This window comes from Poecile atricapillus, chromosome 5 (assembly GCF_030490865.1).
Source record: "Poecile atricapillus isolate bPoeAtr1 chromosome 5, bPoeAtr1.hap1, whole genome shotgun sequence".
In the NCBI taxonomy this organism is placed as follows: domain Eukaryota; kingdom Metazoa; phylum Chordata; class Aves; order Passeriformes; family Paridae; genus Poecile; species Poecile atricapillus.
In genome coordinates, this window is record NC_081253.1 from 7,118,747 (window position 1) to 7,140,929 (window position 22,183).

Genomic DNA, 22,183 nt, shown 5'->3' on the forward strand with positions numbered 1-22,183 from the left:
AGTCTGGGTTTGTAAATCTGTGCTGTCTATGCAGTTCTCTACCCGAAGGTGTGAGTTTGTGATAAGCAGGAGTGTGGCTGTGCCTGTAGGAACAGCACAGTCCTGCAGGACAGGCAGTGGAGCTGTGAGCAACCTGCAGCACACCTTGGGAGTGAGATGGAGAACAGGAAACTCATCTGCTTTTTAGAGTATCACATTTTTTTCTGTCCTACCCATGGAGATCTGGCTTTGTACATAATGTAGGAAGATTTGTTTGAGGACCAGGGCATGGTGAGCATAGCAGACATGCAGAGGTAGTTGCTATATCAGAATAAGATCACTGTGAATGTTGTGATGCTGAATAAGCCTTGAAGGCATGGCTGAATCTCTGGTTTACAGTCCATTGTTGTAGTTAAGGTTTCCTGTGTCAGGTAGCCCAGGCACAGCTTGGGTCAGCTTGGCCACTCAGGTGTTCACGGTAGCACCTGAGTTTCCTCCAAGGTGGCTTCTCAGTTCCTGTAGGAACAGCTACATATTTGGTTTTAAGCCCAGTTTCTGTAGACAACATCTTCTGAAAGTTTTTCTAAAGTCCTAGGTGGTAGTTATATATTTCTTTTATGTCATTTTCCTTGTTACCCACTGGCTTGGGAGGTCCTAGATGTCCCTTTAGCAGCAGCAACGCTTCCCTACAAGAGAAGATGCTGACAGCATTCAGCAAGAGTTCCTGGAGCAGGAGCATTTTGAAGCTGGCATTGATGGGATCTAAGCTGGAGCAATAGTGACTGCTGTGAATATTCTTCCCCTATCATTAGCCTGAGTTATCCTCTGTGAGCCTACTGCTGTCTGTCTTCTGCCTGGTGCTGAACTCTCTGCTCTCCCTCCTGTGCCAGAAAGCGAGGATTACTCAGCACCTGGCAGGAATGGCTGTGTAACACTAAGGATAGTGATTAGATCATTTAGGTAGAACAATGTATTTATTTGCCAGTAATTTGTTTCTTGTTGTGCAGTTTTCCATTATCCAGGTATTACATATGGCTAACCAGACAGAACCCCTCTGCTCTCTGAGTAATTCCTCCTATTTTTTTCACAAGCATATAGATATTTCATTTAAACCTTTGCAGCCTCCCTTTGTGGCATCTGCTTATTTATCACTGTCTTTAAGATCTGTTTTCCACTTGGCAATGTTCATATTTTTGGTCCCCTGGTTACTGCTATTTTGAATTATTATCCAGTAAGATTTATGGCTGTGAGATTTGTACAAATAGCCTGTCTCCCCCATTTAATGGCTTATCTCTAAGATACCGTTGTTATTTACTAATGAAACTGTAAGGATAATTTTTATATACATTTTTCCAGGTATGTCATGAAAATTTAGGTCAGCCATGGAACTACATCAGGCTGTCTGACAGGCTCCAAATCTCCTGTACCACAGGCACAAAGCAGATGGGTGGGGAACCCACTGTGGCTTTACAATGACCTAAGCTCTTCTCAGATGGGAACCCCATCACTGACAGAGAATAATGTAGTGCCACCTAAAATCCTTGGGGCTTTTATTGATTTGTTATCTCATTTAAATTCATTAGGATAAAATTTAGTTTCACTGAATTTCTGTTTAAAAGGGATTGCATGAAAAAGGCTGTAAATACATTTTTTTTAATTGCAATAACATTATTAATTTTTAGGTTAATTTTTCTGCTCCTTCTAAATTATATTTAGCCACTATTGAAATAGGATTTTAAAATCTTTAGATACCCTTTACAGGATGTTCTTTCTTTTTTTAAGAAAAAAGGGCTAGGCCATGACATATGTAGATTTATCCAGGTAGTGCTGTATGTTGTGGGTTGGGGTTTTGGGTCCTATGTTTTAAGGATTAGCAAAACCCATATCCTACTTGCCTTTGAGAGCTCTTAGTAATATATTTTTATCTCTCTCGTATTGGTTTGATTTTCACTCAGTTTTTAAAAACATATTCATTATCATAGTATTTCACTAAGTAAATTCAAATAAACTCTGTTCTAGTGATAGGGATCCTCCTCTCAGCCAAAACAAGAAAACCAGTGGCTGTAGAATCAGGTTCATTTCCTCCTTGTGAGGTAAAAACATTCAGGGGTGGGTGACAAGTTGACCTCTTGATTTGCTTCTTACTTCCCATGTCTGCATTCAAACAAGAAGAAGGTCACAGACCACAAATAGAATTTTTTATATTTATTTTGAATAGAGGTAAAGGAAAGCACTTTGAAAGAGAGGGTGGGTGTTTGTTTTTCAATTTGCTGACATCCATGAGTGAGCTAAGGAAGGGTACCTCAGTGTGATGGGATATTCTGATCAAATTCTTCCCTCTGTAACACTGTTGCACAATAATGATGGCACTGGATTATTAGGGTAATTATTCTGATTTTTTGATGATTTTTCCCAAATTAAATCTCAATTTTTCCCTGTAAGTGTGGTTTATGTGTAAAATTAATGAATAAATTTTTGTGGTGTTTCAGCGTGAGAAGCTGATACATGAGTTGGAGGAAGAAAGACATTTGAGACTTGAGAGTGAAAAAAGATTGCGGGAGGTGACCCTGGAGTCGGAGAGGAGCAGAGCTCAGATGCGGGGGCTGCAGGAACAGTTTTCCAGGTAAGCAGCACAAGTAAACTGCGTTCAGAAATGGGAAAAAAATACTTTGATGAAGAAACATTGTCCAGACCTGTTGATAACTTGAATAGATCTAATCTAAGGCAAAACCTGCTCTCCCTCTGAGATTCCATAAACACCACAGGCTCTTGGCTAAATGACTGTTGGAATATTTAAAAGGTTATGCCATCATTTTATGGGATGGTGAAAATTTTCGTTTCTGGATATTTTGCATTTTCCAGAATTCCCAATAATTTTCTAAGTGCAGGTCTTCACTTCTCAAGAAGTGCATGCCACTGATAAGTCAGTATGTGGCTTTATAAACAAGAATGGGTTTGATCAGTCTGAATAAAGAGAGGAAGAAAAAGCGAAGCCTTTTGGCAGCTTTGGGCAAGCTCATCCTGCTTGGATCCACTTCAAATCTCTTCCTGCATTGCCTGGGCCAGAGCTTTGGGCTAGAACAGAGCTCCATTTACAAGAGAACCAGCTTAGAACAAGGATTAACACAAACCATTTATATGATAATAGTAAGGATTTATTTATTTTTTTCATGATGCATGATGAGATCTTGTACATCAAACAGATTTTTTTTCATTGTTTTTGTCATGTGAACAGAAACAAAACAATGCAAAAAAATCAAAAGAGACAATGGAATTTCGTGTATATTTCCCCTCAAGGCTGAATATTAACTCCTTCCCTTAGACCACTGAATTGTTAAAAGCTCAAGTTCAGTTTAATAAGGTGAAAGAAACCTGGAGGGTTATTTTCTTCATTGGCTATGTTTCTTGGGGTTTTTAGGGTTTTCTGCTTCAGGCATTTTTTGTGGCTTTTTTTCTTATTTCCTCAGTGTTTGCAGTGCTGCTCCTCTGATTTGAATCTGGGTTTCTAGGCAACACTGTAAAAACCATTGATAGCAATAATAAAATTTGTTGTTCTCTGTTATTTTGTGTTTGGAAAAATTTGCATTAATTCTCTGCAGAATTTAAAGAAACTATGTAAAAAACCATAAAGTGGTCAGTTAATTCTGCCATTCTCTATTAAAAATGCTAAGGATATTTCTTTTTTAGTTTTCTGTTGTTCCTCTTCATTGATCCTTGTTTCAATTTTATTTATTTTGATGAGACTCCTGGAGTAATATACACAAAATAAATCCACCCCATGAATATTCCTGGTTAGAATGTTTTGCTCTATTGTATATTAATCTTTGTTTAAGGAAGAATTTTCTGAGGTCCTGATTTTAGAACAGTGCTATTGCTGCAATGGCTAGAAACCTGTGAAATTAACTTTGAAGTGATGGAGCCATGGTTAAGAAAAGAAGGGGTGAGGGGGAGCCTCACCAGTCTCCAGAGTGACGCTCTCAGTACCTTCATAAAAGTTTAACTGATGCATATTCAGATCTTTTCAGGAGAGCTCTTCATTATTCCTGTGGAACTGCAGTAGTCTGATTCATTTCTACCATGTTTCTGAAAAGAAAAACTATTTTATTAGTCAGGATCCCTGAAGTCCACTATCTTCAAATTAATCCATTCTTTTTCTTCCACTGCTATTTGCAGTCGAGAGCGCTCGGGTCTATCGAGAAGCAGAGGGACGCAAGTTCTTTGGATTAAAGTTGTTTGTCTCTTTATGCCTGTCCCTGTGATTTAGATAAAGGTGAAGGCCCTCTAAATCAGCATTATGTTCTTTCTAAGGCTGTCTGCACATTGGCTAAACTGTTTGAAGGCAAGCTTAAATATCATTTTTCATTAATGGCAACTTGGTTAGCCCTGTTATTCCAGTGAGGAAAACTCCTGCTGGCCTCATCGGGCTGTGGTTTTATTTTAGTGTAGGCCAGATGCTTGGAAGGGAAAAGTATTTTGTTTTATTTTAAAACATTATGTTTGTTATGATGAATATTGAAGGCTATTTTTGCTGATTTTTAGTGGAATATTAAGATATTTGCTCATACAAGCTGACATTCTCCCTTAATGAGTGCATTTTTTCTTATCCTGCTTGAACAAGTAATGGAACTGGAAGCTTGATAATCTCGTGCTGCCTAGAGATTCTGTATTGTTTGAAGGATTAACAACCTTTTTTCTTAATTTGAGCACAATTAAACAGGACAAGACAAATGGTGATGGGAGGACGTGTTAAAACCAAGTGAAGAAGATGACTAAAGAATAATATTTTGGGCTCAAACATTCTGTCTTTCAGATGTAGATAGATCAATGTAAGAACATAAACTACATCATAAATCTTTTAAATATGCGTAATTCCTGAATGGAGTGGATTTACCTAGACATTTCTACATATATTTCTTTATATTTCCAACTATTTTCTTTGCATAATGGAAAGAATGAAATATAATAGTTGGTAGTAATCTGTAAATTGACCTTTATAATCAGGAGAGCAATGTTCCCTATTCTGAAATGAAATTCTGTGAAAACTTTAATCTGTCATATAAGCATATGGGTTGGGATGCAGAACTTCAGAAGGTGAGGGATTTTCTTTTGAATGACGTTTCTGGTGTTACCAAGTAAGCAATATATCAGCCTAGTAGTCTGAAATAAATCGAAGTTCTCTTTCTTAACACCTGCATAAATCTGCCAGAGCCTTAAAGTGACACAGTAGTTAGTTTGACAAATATGAGATACCTGCTGAAAGAGCTTTTAAACTGAATTTTCTTCTCCAGAATTGTAACATGTGTCCATGTAGTTTTAAATTTACGTTTTAATTTTATTGGAGATGAAATATGTTTGAGGTGTGGAGAAACCCTGCAGGAAAAATATTTAATACTAAAGTTGGGTTTTTACACTGTAGTTGGATGTTGTTATCTTTGCATTACCTTAGTATAATCTCATCTTGAGTTGAAATATTTGATGTTTTCTTTCTTAAACCCACTGAGGTCTGTTGCTTCGCTGCAGCTGTTAAATTCCATAAGGCTCTTTTTGGGATGAGATTTTATTGTTGCATAGTTTTCAAATGCACAGAGACCTACCCCATGACAAGAAATCAACCCAGTTTCTTCCAAGACTGTGCCATGCAGTCTGACTTTCCCATTTTTGTTGTAGTGTGTCTCATTTACCTCCTCATTGTTGGTTTCAGCTGTGCTTTTCCTGCTTTCAGCATTTTCCTACAACAGTAGGAATAGAAATGCAACTCTGCCCACAGCAGTAGGTGTGATTTATAGTATCATTCTAAAAAGCACACTAATAGACACAATATAAATTGATTGCATTTCCCTGCTGTACATCAGTAAGCAATAGAACTTGTTGTCTTTTGAATGTTTACAGTTCAGGTGACTCTAAACTGTGACTAAATGTTAAAGCAGTAAAAAAAGGTAGCTTTACTTAAGTTACTTTGATCACTATTTTGGTCTGAATGAAACACGTTCAATAAATACTATTATAAAGTGTACCTGGAAACAGTAATTGAAGATGTCATTATCAAATCCTAATATCCCTTTTGGGTAAATTTCGAAAACTATTTCAGTTAAAGTCACGTTGTTTATTGGTATCAATGTCTGTGACTGGAAAATTGCCTCAGGCTTTTAAGAATAGATGTTATTGGAAAAGTAGGAAATGGTCTTTGTTTGATCTGCCAGGGTCCTGTGAATGGGATGAGTGCAATTCTCATTAGGCTGCATATTCCCCCCACATTAATATTGACTGTAGGGTTAAGCCTGTTGCTCCTGACAAGGGAAAAAATGACTGCTATAACACTTGGCATAAAAGAGCTGTGTGGTTGTAGGTTTAGGTACATCCTTCATGTATTTTCCAATTATTGTTAATTCCCCTAGCTCTGCTCTGTCTTGCCAACAGGTGAGTGGGAATGATAACTGTTTTCCTTGCAGCTGTGATAAGGAGGTTTTTATGTACTGCATCAGCATGTTGATGTTGAGGCATCACATTGTAATTTCTAAGGTCTGCTCGATCTAGAAGTCACAGCTGCTTTCACCTCCGTGGCCTTTCTGCCATGGCTGGCAATCCACATCCAGCTAAGGCTGTGTCTGGGAAGCACACACCAGCTCAGTAGGCCCTGTGTTTGGTCACTGTGCCTAAGGTCAACTGTTAATAACATTTTAATCTAATTTCTGGGGAGATTAAAATGCTCTCCTGGCAGCTATTAATGACATTCCTTTGATTCTGTCATAGCAGGAGTAAGATATTATGTAAGAGTTCAGTCCTTTTCTCAGAGGAAGTTGGCTGTAATTCTGCTTTGTGTATTTCTGCAGTAACCTCCTGCCACTCTCCCTGCATGGTCTGTGTGTAGGGTTATTGTGGGAGCCAGGCTGGCCCAGAGACAGAGGCTGTACCAAAGGCTGACCTTGTCATGCTCCTATGGTTTTAGGTACCACTGGATTTTATAAGCTGATACTGTATGAAATGTCCCAAGGAGAACTGGTGAATAATAAGTAAATTCTCCATGTCTGGTGTGTCTCTTGTTCACCTGCTCCTGCCTTGCTGCTGACTGCAAGATGAGCATTGTCAAATGTGTGGGAGGTTGACCTTGACTGACTGCCAGGTGCCCACACAACCACTCTCACTGTCCTTAAGAGGGCTGGGAAAGATAAGAATAGCAAAAGAGCCCTCATGGATCACCAGTTACCATCATGGGAAGGGTTGTACTTGTTAAAGAATAATTTAATTTATTGCTAATTAAATATAGTGTAGGGTAGCGAAAAACAATGACAAAACCAATAGCACTTATTCAAAAGCATCCCTTCTTCACAGGCTCAACTTCATTCCTTCAATCTTGATTCTTCCACCTCCTGCCCTGAGCAGCAGGGTGGTTGTCAGGGTTGTGGTGGACGTCTACAAGCCTCAGGACACGGTGTGAATGCTGCTTTTCTGGGGTTCTGACCTACTGCTTAGGATAGTGATCTTTTGATTAGAATTGACAGAGTTAAACAATGAAGTTTCTTTTAGATTAACACTGTTGGGGTGAGTATATTAGTATTTTTATTTATGAGCATCTACAACACTTAGGTACATATTTAATCTACAATAGTTAACTCAGAGCTGTCCAGAACCATTCAAGTAAGATCAAGGAGCTTTTGTGTGAATAGTTTTCATCTGACAGAAAATAAAGTAATGACTTTACTAAACTCATGAAACTAAGCCCAAAGAGGAGATTGCCTCAAGTTTGTATGGAGTTTGACCCCACTCAGTTTCTGGGCTACTTTGTACTAACTATGCTGGTTTCCTGATGTTTGACCAGCAAAAAGTAAAATGGAAATTTTATCATTTTTGATAGCAGGCCCACTTTTTTCCACTCTCTAGTTCTGTGTATGGATATGATGATTTTGAAAGTACATGCACATGATAAATACCTTCAAACAGTGTGGTGGCTCAGTTTTCTTCAACAACAGAATTCTCATTCTCATTCTCACATTAGAAACCATCAGGTTGAACTAATATTTTCACGAAATTGAGAAAGAACAAAAGCAATGAGCTCAGAGTGATTGCAGAGAGGGTAAATGTGAAACACAGAGGTCATGCCAGGATCAGAAGTTACAGCAGATTATATTGCATGATGTATACTGACTTGTGTAGCACTTTCAGAGAGCGAAGGATTGCTTTGCTCCAGGTGTTATTCAAGATGCACAGGGAGGGACCTGCAGTTCTCCATCTTCTGTGGACTCTGAGGGCACTGAGGCTACATTAAGAGCCAACCCTATTTCAGTACCCAGTGCACTGGTAAATCATGCAGTGGTGTTTCATGACAGCCCTTAGCTGCTGAAAGATTCTTGCATGGGGACCAGGGAAATAGGTAATTTTATCCTCCAGAGGCAAAAACATGGTGATCTGTGCACTCAGGAAATCCTGTGTCTGGTTTGTATTTGTCTTTGTGCTCACAGGATGCATCATACTCATATTTCTGAACATTTGCATGTATCGCATTTTACTGATTCCTCAGACATGAGATGATATTCTGCTTCCTGTTTCATTGGGATTGAAGTCTTCAAAGTCTAGTTCATGAATGTAAAAATCAGATCCACCTTTCTGAATCAGAACATGGAAAATTCCCTACTTCAGATTGTTTGCATACCTTTAACTTTTAAAACGTTATCTACATTTCATTGTATCTGTATAACAAAGAATATTAAAAAGGAAATGGAGGAAATACTCAGGCAGTGTGGTGATAAAGGCCTTAAATCCTTACAGTGGAATAATACCATGGAGAGTAACCTTTAAAACAATGTTGTCATTTACCTTTTTGAACCCAGTAATTCAAAGAGTTGCGTGTAAATAGAAATTATGTGCCAGGAAGTTGATTAGAGGAGTTAAACTAGGTAAGAACTGGTGAGAAAAGGCCAGCAAAGAACAAGTGTTACCTTAGGATCTGTCATGGATGACTCTGGTAAAATAAAAGGCTGTTTTTAAAAGCATCAGTCTGGTTTGATCTGCAGGATTGTCCAGCAGGTTTTTCCTACACCAACCCAGTGATTCCATCTCTCTTCAACTTCTTGTCCTGCCCTGTAATGTTGTACAATGACACTTTTTATTAGTGACCCCTTCCTGATATGGAAATTACTGAACAGTTTTCAAACCTCCATTGCATGTACCTGGTGTTCTTTCCTGTGCTCCACCGAGTCACACACGAGATGTCCACACTTTGATTTCTTCATAGTGAGTATTTGCCCCAGAGAGTCAGAAAGACACACATGTTTAAAATCAATATAAATGAGACTAGTCCTCTGATTTCATGATTAGTTTTAATTGCTACCCAAACAACATGGATTTATCCCATTTTAGTTTACTGATCCTCTCAGACTTGTGGTTTCTTTCGTTAAATGAATGAAAACCCATGTTCAATATATAATTTGCACGTTACAGACTGTTCCTCTTTACTAATGGATCAGAGAGAAGCTTGATTTTATGATCATAATTTTTGTGGTTGTTTTCCTGTTCGATGCTTGAGGTGGCTTCTATTAGTAATTTTTCTGTACTATAAAACTTGTAAACTGTAAATGTAACATTAATGGGCAGTGGTGAGCATTCAGACTGATGGTGCTAGGTACAGAGCAAATTAAACAATGAGGGAATAATTTGATTAAAAAGCTGACATAAAGTCAAATGATCTTCATCATTATACTTCTCTTTTATGAACATGATTGGAATCTTCACAGGTCCATTGGTTGACTGAGTCTATGTTTTACCTTTACAGTTTTACATCAAAATAAACCAGGGAGCCTACATTCCCATTTTAATTGCAAGCAGATAAAATCTGATCCTGAAAAATGCTCGTCCTTTTTAAGATTCTGGTGTGACTTCTGTGAATCTGATCTAGTGGGTGGCATCCCTGTCCATGGGGAGGGAATTGGAAGTAGATGATTTCTGAGGTCCTTTCCAACCCAAACCATTCTGACCCAAACCATTCCATGACTCACCTCTCATTAAGGGCAGAAAGAAAAGAGTGTTCCAAGTAGTTTTGGGGAGTTCAGTACCTTAAATAGTAAAAAGATACAGATTTGTGGGAAAGAGGAGAAGATCATGAAATCCCGACTGTTTTGTCTCTGAGTAGAATAATAGAGGAATACTTTGTTTTGTCTCGGTTTAAAGGGAGGTTTTCTGGTTTTCATGTGTATATGAGGCAGGGAGGAGAAGAGACCTTTCACAAAAGTACTCTGAAGGAAGCAAAACAAGGAACACTACGGGAAACAGGCACCAAGATATCCCTGGATGCCACCTGTTTTACCCAAAGGTGGGCCCTATAGATTGGGACTGCTGCTCCTTTTGTGGAACAACTTTTGTGGAATCACATCTTTACTCACAGTTTACATTGCTGGCTTTCTAATGCTGGTGTGTGGGTAAAGAGCTGGTCCTTGAATGTGACCAATACATAATTTGCAAATACAATCAGTTTTTCATCCTGATCTGCATAACCTTTTAAGTATCTCCACTAAGTAATGAAAATAGAATTATTTATCTGCCTGACTTGAGGTGGTAATGCATTTTTTCAACCTAGTAGCAATTCGTAGTCTGCATAGATTGGATTGTTTCACAGGAGAATTATTATGGTAATTTTAATTTTATCTTAGAACTTGTAATTATTCCATGGTATTGTTCTAATGTAACAGGCTGTGCAGCAGTTCATTTGTTTTTCAGTGCTCAAAATTGAATAGGGCAACTTAAAAATTTAGTTTTAATCTTATTCTTTTACCAAAACATTTTGGATCTGTGTTTGCCTCTGCACACGTTTCAAATATGATTATTAAAGGTTGCAGTGAGTATAGTTAAAGCTGAAAAATCTATTATACTAGATGCAAGCTTTTGTGAAGTTTTTCTTCTCAGGATATATGATAAATATTAAGAGAACAGGATGGAATTTGTTTTCCTTGTATTAGTTTATAGATGTAGTTCTTCTAATTATGCATGCCTTACTCTGATACTGCATTTTCATAGTTACTCTACAAGTCTTTCCTCAGGGATTTATCTCCTGAAGGCATATGGAATTTGTTTCAGCTGCATTCATGTTGCATGTTCATTTTCTTGACATATGTCATGTAGAGGAAAAAATGGGATTTAAAAAAGAAAAGATGCTGGGTTTTAATCCATCAGTTTCAGCAAGGACAGCTGTGAGGTTTTTCTTCTGATCCTGCCCAGGTTTGGATCTAGACTTAGCAGAGGGAACGCCCCTTGGAAAGGAACAGGCATTTCCCTGCTTAAGAATGAAACTCTGAGGGACAAATGGAATAGTTTTAAGTCATGTGACAGGATTCAAACTATTCAAATAAATAAGGAAAATTGGTGGACCACATCCCCACCAGCTCCTGAAAGGTGCCAGGTAACTGCACTAAAAATGTAGCAATAAGAGTTGGGTATATCTGGCTTCTGGCAGGGAGGGATCTCAGTAATTACTGTGGGCTTTGCCTAAAGGGTTAGTTGCTACAATCTTGATAGTTTTTGCCATATCATTAATCATCCTGAACTTACATGACTAATATTGTCATAACTCCTAACTCCACAGGGATTCTGTCACAATTTAGTAACAATTATTGCCTTCTATTTCAGATAGCTTCTATTGTAGAGCATTGCCAAAAAATCTTAATGTGATTATCTTTGGTCATGATGTGTGCTTCAGTTTGCAGATACTGTAAGCAAATATAGATTGATTTGAATGAATGTTTCTGTTTAATGTGGTTTTAATTCTGTGTGTAGTGCCCACCCCATAATCTCAAATTGTACCAATTGGGCACTACTACCCTTCAGTCAGACTGAGTGTAAAATAGCATTAATTAAATATGTATTTCAGGAAACATCCATCTTCTAAGCATGCAGTGTAATAATTACAGACAGGTTATCCTGAAAACATTGTCCCAAGGATGTCAGTAGAGTATTGCATCAAACAATGAGCTCCTCTTGTGACAACCAGATAATTAAGGATATGCTTTAAAAGGATGCAGAGAAATTAAAAATCCAGTTCAGACCAAGTCACATCATAGAGATCATTTTTAGCCTTTCAGGATGTAGTTGAACACTCTTAGTTTACATTTTACCTCGGAGAAGATTATTCTTTTGCATCATTCTGTTCCATGATAACTGAATTCTAGTTCAATTGCTTTCTAGGAAGATAAAGGATTTTACTCTTCTTGGTTTTCACCACCGCTCCAGATAGGAAGGAAGAAGTGGCACGCCAGGGCGGAGCTGCATTTGTCATGAGAAAAGTGGTTAGGAGGAGATGTGAGATCATGAGGCTTAACAATGCAAGGAACATTGCATTGTTAAGGGATTTCTGTAGTCTTGTTTTGGCCCAGGAGGTTGTGCTGCATTTTAGAACTTGACATAACTTTTCTGCAAGTGTTTTTGCTCTTTGGTCTCTGTGGGATTTAGTTGTCCATTTTTCCATGCCATTAAATAGCAGAGAGAGATGTACATCATGCCAGAACTGGAAATCCAAGCCAATTATGTGTTTTGAACTGAGCTTTCATTCTCTAGGAATACAGATGAGATTATTAAATTGTAGTACACTTATCAGTGTTTGCAAGCCACAATCCGTTAATTGAAGGAATGTGGCATGGTTTGAGACACTGCCTCACCTGATCAGAAGGAAACATTTTTCCATCTTTAGCTACAGGTTTCATCCTTCATCCTAAAACCTTTTTGTAGGCACTGAGTTGTCTGTACTTTTATTGCTGTGCACTTTTTGTCTTCATTTGGAAGATTCCTTCCAGTTTGTGTCTACTAACCATGAGAAAGACAATCCTTTACAGGTCACATATGGATTATAAGCAAGTAACAATGCCCTTGTGCATATTGCTTTTCACTGGAAAAATCAGTAACAAAACAGAAATTTCTGACCAACACTACTACTTTATGAAAAGCAGGTAAGGCAGAGCAAGGTAATCAGTAGATTAAGAAGCCAGGGTCTTGATGATTTAATTACAGTCACAATTACAGCACATCAAAGTGAGTTTGTGTTAAAAGTGGTCTACAGTGGAGATCTCTCCCGTGGGCTTGTTGAGTGCAAGTGTATCTCAGATTATGAATTCTGTTAAAGTATTTCTTCATCTTCTCAAGTACTGCAAATTGCTGCTGCTGCTGCTACGCTTTTATTCTCAAACTGTGCAGAGACAAACCCCAAAACAATCCAGCTGTCAGTGTCTCCCTTAAAAGGCAAATGTCTCTCAAATTCTGTTCTTCATAGTCTCAGCCCTTCACTGAGAAAAGAGCTACTTTTGTTTAAGCCTATGCAGTAGTGTATAGTGGGAGGGTCTTATATTGGTGTGTAAAATTTACTGTGGAATGTTAAAAAAATACTGAGTTTCAAACAGGCCATTTGGATTTGTTTCTGGAATAATTGTCAACAATTTTAGTGTATACTGGGGAGAATAATGGGTCACTGGTTTCACTAGTTTTGTACTTTATTGAGTGTCCTTGTGAAAATATTTAAAATATTCTGGGTTTCATTCAGCTGAAATTTATAGCATTGCAAAGTAATGAAAGATATTTTCCTGTTTCAGACTTGCCTGCGTTTCACTGTGAGCCCTGTGCTGCATGTTTTGTGACATATTTAGTGTTTATTGCAGTGCTATACGTGTATTCCCAACCAGTGTGTAACAGTACAATTACAGTGGCAACTGCAATGTGAAACACAGGCATCCACTGTAGTGCTGGCAGGATGAGAAATGTCAATTGAGGTTGTCATAAAAGGTTTTCTAATCCTGCTGAAATAAAGAGTGAGATTCTTTCTGAATCATTGCCATCTGGAGTATATGAAAATTTGAAATAACCTTTTATCATTAGGTTGGCACATGCTATGGAGCAGTATTGGCATTGATGAAGTCCTAATGTAATGAAATACTGTGCAATGAGAAAAGCTCAGAGCTTTATTTTTTTGTCTAGGTTCTTCAAAAACCTCCCCTCCAATTTATGAAGGTTATTGAGTAGTTAATAGTTTTGAATCTAAAAGATACAGTCTCTGTTTACAATAATCTGGCATTTTAATATAGATATTAATCTAATTATAAATAAAAACCAACATTCCTGTGGTGGAGTAGAATTTGTAATTTATACTATTACCAGGTAATTTAGTTCACTTTCTTTTATTTTCTTGATTTGCTCTACTTATTTGATAGGTATTTGTTGCCCATAAATTTTTGTGCTTAAAATTAGGCCAAGAAGCTTCATGTCCCACCTTGTCAGGAGCAATGGTGTCACATACTCCGTCCATGATCTCACTGTGGAATATTTACGTGTCCAGTTGTTGCTGTTGCACACCTGTTCTGTACTGAGCTCCTCCTATTTGTAGCACACATAACTGCTGCTCTGTTTTTGTTCTTATGTCAGGTTCTCTTTACAAATACATACTGACTACCACCCAGCAGAGTTTCTGAATGGCCATTTTCCTAATTCTTGCATTCAGAACAGGCCGAAATTTGCTGAGTTTCTGCTGTTTGGCAAGGCTCATGTGATTAGTCATGTTTCTAGTTAAATATACTGATGAGGTGCTGGAATCTTGGAAGATTCATCTCAAATCTTGGGCCTGTGCCTCGATTCTCATTTTGAAGGGTTAATGTTGTTCAGAGAACTACAGATGATGGTCCTCTTCACTGTTCAGATTAAACAATATAAAGTCTGAGAGTTAGTGCTGGATTTAGAAGATGAAGGATTAGGGCTGTTTAACTAATTCCTTTGAGGATGTGATTTCATTCTGATGCATAAGTTGAAGTGGGCCAGTGTTTTTTTATCCCATAAATATAGTAGATAAGAATATATTTTATTTTAAGCATCTCGTTTAGTCTCTGTATATTCCTATGTAATTCTAACAGAAATTTATGTCTGCAGTATTGAGATTAATTTAATGCTTAAAGAGTGCCAGCCAATTCTTGTGCTAGTTCTGCTCATTTCTGCTACACAGACACAAAACATTGCTGGTTATTCTGTAAATGATATTGGTCTCAATTTCATAAATGCATTGGGATGAAATAAAAAAAATGAGCATCATCTTTTATTTCTTAATGTTTTGTGTTCAAATGCTCTAAATGTGTCTGCTGTTGTGTGTTGTGTGTACATACCAGGAAAAGCAATGCAAGTAATACACAAGAGTACATTTTAGGTATTCTGAGAGTTTACTTGATTTACCTGCTTTGTTACTATTTTCCAAGACAAGTGCAGGTTTTACGGTTAGCTAATAGCCAGTGAAGCTGCAGGGATAAATTAAAAAGAAAAAGAACACTCCTTCTCCCACCAAAATATTTCAGGGTAAGTCCAGATTGGGGTGGTAGCTGATGTGTAAGTGTTCAGTGAGTACCACAGCACCAGAGCTGGTGTCCTCCATCCCCTGCTCCCCCAAGGAATATTCCCTTGCTGCTGTGCAGGGAGCTCAGTGCAGAGCTGCTGCTCAGGATCGACACCAGCTCATTGGTTATTAGAGCTGCAGCACTGCTCTGGATTCATATCCTGCAGAAATGACATTCAACATATGTTGGGAAGATGAGCAGTGCTTTCAAGGAGAAATAATCTCACTTTCTGAAATTTAAAATCTACATTGGAAAAATATGTGAATATAATAAATGGTAGCAATAACTTCATTGCCCTCCTGGTCCATGGAAATAGAGATTTGTAATGATTGGTCATGTCTCATGCCACAGGGGCTGATATAAGTGTAGTAAGCAATATAATTGAATAATAAGCAATAAGATTCAATAATTAAGAGCATACCTAGCTTAAAATTTTCAATTTCTGCCCTGAAGAAACATTTATGTAAACATGTTTCACCCTTTATTTTTCTGTTCCTAAATCAGTTGGCTTTAAAAGAAGATTATGAAAATGATTCAAAATCTCTTGGGATTTGTTTCCTCTGTTGTCTTCTAAATGAAAATAGTGACGTTTCACAGCTAAAGAGACAGACAAATGCTGAACAATTCACTAACCACTATTTCTGCGAAATTATATGTGGAATTACGAAATAGGATGGGAAGTATTTAAACACTGAAAGAAAATTTTGATAAGTGAAATCTGGTCCATCTACCAGGTGAAAAAAAAATGTATGAATGAGAAGACACAAATGAACTCTAAACAGATGTCGAGTCTTTCACAGACAGATTGCATTTAATGGAAGCTGTAAAAATGTTTCAAGTGGCTACTGACCCCATTATTTCTAACCTCATCCTCAGTGGCTGATCATCAGAGCTGATGTCTTTCAAAGGAGTTGTACATGGACACTTATATAAGATCTGCCTTGTGGACCTCTGGAATAATCCAGCACGTGCTTTGGTGTTGTGTTCCTAATGATGAGTGAGTAACAAAAGAGCACAGTCCACCTGAATCTGGTGTGACTAATCCAAACTGTGCAGTTATGGTATGAAATGGGATCTGTGGGCAGAGGCAGTGATTTCAGCACAGGAAGTTTGTGCCTTTGCTCTGACCCAGGCAAGTGACTCCCATTGAAAAAGATCCACCTTAGCCAGTGCTCAGGGAACTGAGCAGGAAAAGTGATAACTCCTTCTTGTCTTGTCTCCCTTTCCAGAATCAAGAATGGTAATTTCAGTTAACTTGTGCTTGGTGAGAAAGGATAAACTGAAATGCTTCTCGTCAAGAATTTTAAATTATATTTTAAAAAGCATATTTGAAAACAAAGCAAGGCTAAACATTTACTACAGGATTTACAGGTTATTTTGGTTCTTTTGGTTTTGAGGTGTTCAGAAAAGGGGCACAAGTGCTTCCCCAGGAGTTTTACAACAAAACTAAATTCCCCAGTAGGATGTGGGTAGAAACAGCTCCTCTCCTTTAAGAGAATAACTTCTTAAACAGGCCATCTGATAAATATCTATGTGTTTATTTTTTGGGGGGGTGGCAGAGCAGAAGGCTTCATATTTCCACCCTTTTTTGTAAATGGAGTGAAGGATTGAGAGGGAAAGGTCTTGATTTTGTTACAGCATTCACTGTGGGCCTCCCTTGTTTGGGTTTGGGATTGCAGGGAGTGTCCCTGGGGCCTCATCAGCAGCTGGCCTGGGTAGCTGAGAGCCAAAAAACTCAATTTCTGAGATGGGGATTTCAGTCTCTGTCTTCATGTATCCTGTGGAGGCATCCAAAGAAACTACTAGTAAAGGAAAACCAAATTTGTTTGTCATGCATATATGTAAACTTTTATATGTGAGACTTCTCATCTGTAGAATGACAACACAGGGTTTGGCACAGTAAATCTTTGTTTTTTCAGTAAAACAATGTCACACCTGTGACAAAAGATCCCAATCTTGACTCAGATGAACTTCGTAAGGTGTGTAATAGGATTGAATTCCTCATCAGGCATTGAATGCTTGCCTGAACAACAAAGGGAAGTAGCAGTTGGTCAAGAGAATTAAGCAGCATTGAATTGATATTAGAAAATACTTGATCATGAAAAATGGGGTAAATGGGAGATAGCAGCTTTGGATGTCAGGAAAATGTTTTTCTATCTGAATTTCCAAGCTCTATGGTCTAATCACCAGATGCTACTGATTATGCAAGACCTTTTCCAAATAGATTTTCTAAAAACCCTGAATTGAAAGATACCTGACACACATTTCCAAAGGTGCCTGTCCCATGTAGTGAAGTTTTCAGTCTGCACCAGTCTTCCCACTAATCGAGAAAATGAAACCTCTGCTTACCTGGTCTAAGTCTGCAGGCTCCCAGATTGGATTAAGAACCTCTGGAAAGGAAAAAAAAAATAAAAATCAATCCACTGTATAACTGTGAGTTTCAAAATTCAATGTGGCATAGATGATGCTATTTCAATAAACAACTTGCAGGTCCAGTACAGAATATTACTCACTGCAAGTACGTTCTGATTGAGTTCTGTTAAAGCTGATTTAAAAGGTTTATTGTATTAAATACTACAACAGAGATACCTCGCTTCCTGATAAACAGAGTAATGGCAGATCATATCTTTGTAATTTCTGAACACAGTAGATTATTATAAAAGTCAATAATTTGCTCTGTTTTTGCAAAGAGAAAAAAAGGATATGAAAAAGAAGTTGAAGAAGGAGAACATTAATGAAAGGTGGGGGCAGGAATAACACTTCTTGTCACATGCCTGGCTTTCCTGTTTGGGGTTTAAGAAAGTCTGGCTATTAGGATGTGGATTAGTGGAAGATTCATTCTTCTTCCTGATGTAGGTCAGACAGTGGCTAACATGTGGTGAAGAAAAAGCCTGATTTCCCCAGCAGCAAGAGGGAACAGGAGCTCTGCGGACTTTGGAACAGAGCGTCAGACAGAATGAGTGGTTCTGATGTCCCATGTGCTAATGCAACAGATTTGAAATGTATGAGTAATGAAGACTTCATGCAGAAGAGTCTCTGCTCAGTGTGGGGCCACGTTAATGCTTTTTTAAAAATCAGCTCAGTTCCTGAGTAGCCCTTTGTGAGGAGTCATTTGTCCAAGTCAGAAAAAGGAACTGGCAATGTCCTGGAACGTGCACGAGAGGAGTGTGCCCGGCAGAGCCTATTCACTGGAGCCTGACTTTAATTTCATGCTAAAAGAGGCTGTTTGCAGGTATTGCATCTTTCTGGAGAAACTTTTCTTGTTGATTGTGTTAAGTCTGAGAGAATTTAAGATGAATGATACAGTAAAATTCATACAGATGATTATATACTGATAGTTAGAGTTCATACTTGCGTGCAATTAATTTTAAGAGGTCTTTAGACCCCTTTTGGAGAACTTGGAATGTTGGTCAGAAGAATTGTTCCTTCTTTCAGTGTTTTATGTGAAATCTCATCATTTTTCATGTCATGGAAAGCATATAACTCTGATATGTAGCAATGTGTGATTTATGCAAGCCACAAATTTAATTTACCCATGATTTAGATACTTTTATTATAATAGTTTCATAGATTTATCATGGGCTTGTTCCGCTGCAGCTAAAGTGTTCTGACAGCTTTCTTAATCTCATTTACAAGTTGTGATAATGCTATTGTTGACTTAAAAACTAATATCCAAGTTCTAGCCATCTTCTGTCTTCTCCTTCCTCATCAATTTAGTTCAATTTTTTAAATTTCCATAATTTAAAAACCTGTCCTGGCAATGACTTCTGAGAACTGACTGACAGACCATGTCTGTCTCATGTGCATCTCAGAATGGATCTTTAGATTAGAGACAAATTTACAGCTGTCATTAACCATCTATCTTATTTATAATTTTAAGATGTTTTTTCTCTTACAGTTCTATTTACATTTTTTATATTCTTTGCTGCTCAATTACATATTGCTCTATTAAGGTCTAGCATTTAGAGAAAAGATGAAAGAGAGAGCACAGCTGTGCTGTGTGGAAAACCTTGCTCATAAACATAGTATTGGGCATCTTTTGTCTTCTTTCTATTTTAATTTCTAGTTTTCACTGTCTAACTTTCTCAGTTTAGTCATCATAGGAGTAGAATAGAATTGCAGAATTCTTTTTGTGCAGTTAAGTGTCTGAGTTTTTAAGCTTTGATATCAAGAAAGACCCTTGGTGTATAGGATTAGACAGTGCACAGGTTATAAAATGTATGGAAGGATTGCTAGAAAATGAGAAGTTCTTGATACAGTGCAGTGTTGTCTTGGTAAGAAACAGAAAATCTGTTAGTTTTTAACTTTTGTATTTTTCAAGCAGGCTAAATTTCTACCCCCAATATACATAACTCCTAAACTGCAATACTAATTGAAACTATAATCAGGGTCAGATATGAAATCATCACTATAATTTTCCTTATTTAGCTTCTCTAGAACCTTTTGGATAGATGCCTCATGAAAAAAAAGACAAGAATAGCTGAATTTAAAAAACCATGAATTTAAAGTGGTGGATTGTGTGTTGTCAGTTTGTTAATCAAATTTTTTGTGCATTGATGTCATAAGAGCAGTGGCTTAAACACCTTTGAAGACTCCTCGTGGGCATCTTTTATTGTAGAACATTATGTCCATGAAATAAAAGTGTTCTCATTTGCAGGTGATATACCTTGCTATGCCTGTTGGAGTTCCAGTGTGCTCCCATGGCATGTAATTCCTAAGAAGTGGCTGGAAAATGTGTGCATGCTGCAATAATCAGTCACGTCCATGGAGGTTAACTGAGTGCCTTTGTCATGTGTAACCATAGGCTTTCCTCTTGTCAGCTCTTCTTTCAGATTTCAGAATTACTCTGGCTGATATCATTTTAAGGAAGTTCACAGTGGAAATTTTAGTAATGGGAGTATTGATTATATGTTCAAAGCATGACACTGGGAATCGTATCTTTAATTTGTTTCTGAGGAAAGATTATATCTACCCCCTGAGGGCGTTTTAGTAACTAATCTGGATGAATCAAATTCTTCCTGCTGGGTGTAATTAATTTTCAGGCCAATCTAATGTTTTGTAGACTGCTTATTTTACGTAGATCAGCTTGGTTGCAATGGGCCGTGAACTGCAGAATTTCTTTCTGTTACATCACCCAGCTGAAGACATCCATTTATTATCTATCTGTCTATCTATCTATCTATCTATCTATCTATCTATCTATCTATCTATCTATCGATCTATCTATCTATCTATCTATCTATCTATCTATCTATCCATCTATTATCTATCTATCTATCTATCTATCTATCTATCTATCTATCTATCTATCTATCTATTTTCCTGGTGATGACACCAGGAATATTTTCCACGCATTTTTGTGAGCTCTTGTCTTGTCTCTTTATCCTCCTTTCAGTCTACTGCCAGTACTCTGGGAGAAAAGATTGGGGTTTGGGGTATTTCCTTTCTTTGTCTTGCTGGGTTAAGCATATTTCTGAGGCGATTCTATTGATAAAAAATTTAAAAAACACCCAAACCTTACCAAACTTGGGTCATATGGAGTATCTAGGTATACTGAAAATGGTTTACATCCTTTATTTATGTCTCACAAATGTTATCCTATGAGATGGTGAGAAGTTTGTTTAGTCTACAGGCTAAAGTTTCTTTCCTTTTATTAGGGAGGTTTTGGTGTACAAATATATAATAAGATGTTTAATTCCAGGAATTATATTCTTCCCCATCAGTCCATTCAAGTCAGCTTGTGAAGTTAATTTAATGCTAAAGGCAATTTTGGCCAAAGAGCATCTCTAACGTGCTGCTTATGCTCCACCCACTTCATGTAACGCAGCAGTAAAATGGGAAAATTTACCTATAGTCATTTCTGTGTGTCTCTGCCCTGCTGAAAGTCCTGACAGAGAAATTCTGTGCTAAGTGTGCAGCCTTCTTTATAACTGGTGAGCTGTATTCCTGGGGATTGTTTCAGCAACAACAGCGGCTTTTTTTGGCAAGTGAAGTTAATGGTTTCTGACAGGAATCACTGTGTAGGCTTGTTTTCTTCAGTTTGAGCTCTCATGTGTTAAGCTTTCACATGTCAGACTTAAAAGAACTTATCTGTATTTACAACTCAAGGACATATAAATAGGACAGTTTTTGATACTACCATTCTAAGGCTATTTTATGAATTTTCTGGGTTTTGGTGTTTCAAGTTTGCATTTCAGTTTTTGGCAGTCTGTCATCTCAGTCATTAGTTAAGTCTGCATAACAATTACTTATTTCTAAACCTACTTCTGTCAATGATGAATTTTTGCGTGCTTAAAATATCATTAATATCTTTTGTTCTTGCAGGAAAGTTACCGTGTGTAAAATCAGGTGTTTTAGCGTTGCATATTGCAGCGCTGTGCTCAGGAGATTCTTCAGTGACCATAAGCTTCTGTCAAAACACAACTGATGGTTTTCAGCTCCAAAAAGGAGGAGACTATATAGGGGAAATCCAAATTTATCCAATTAGTCATACAAAATCTTTCCCAGTTATTCAGGAAGTCTGCTTCTATGACTCTAAAAGGCATAGCTAGTAGAGACGTCTTTAGAGAACTATTTTAATTGAAAGGGTAAAACCCACAAACCAAAAGCAAATGTCAAATATCACATTTTTGTTCTATGTCTGGGTATATGACACCTGTAACTTGTAACTGTTGAAATATGCACACAAGAAAAAAAAAATACAAGGTTTGACAATACCGTTTGTGCATATAATTCCCAGTTTCTTCTTATGAGTGAAAAAAGTAAAAATATTTGATGTAACTGCTATAAAGCTTGTCATTAAATTTCCTACCATTATGGAGAAAGGCAAGAAGAAGCTTTTGTTGCAGTTCTGCAGTTAAATA

General features: G+C 37.5%; 1 protein-coding gene across 1 annotated transcript in view; it reads left to right on the forward strand.

Moving 5' to 3' along the window:
- The window catches only part of NCKAP5 (NCK associated protein 5), a 352,741-nt gene that overhangs the window by 176,569 nt on the left and 153,989 nt on the right, over positions 1–22,183 (forward strand). Inside the window, exon 5 of the mRNA XM_058840560.1 lies at positions 2,469–2,602. Coding sequence (XP_058696543.1) covers positions 2,469–2,602 — 134 coding nt within the window. The remainder of the gene's footprint in view (positions 1–2,468; positions 2,603–22,183) is intronic.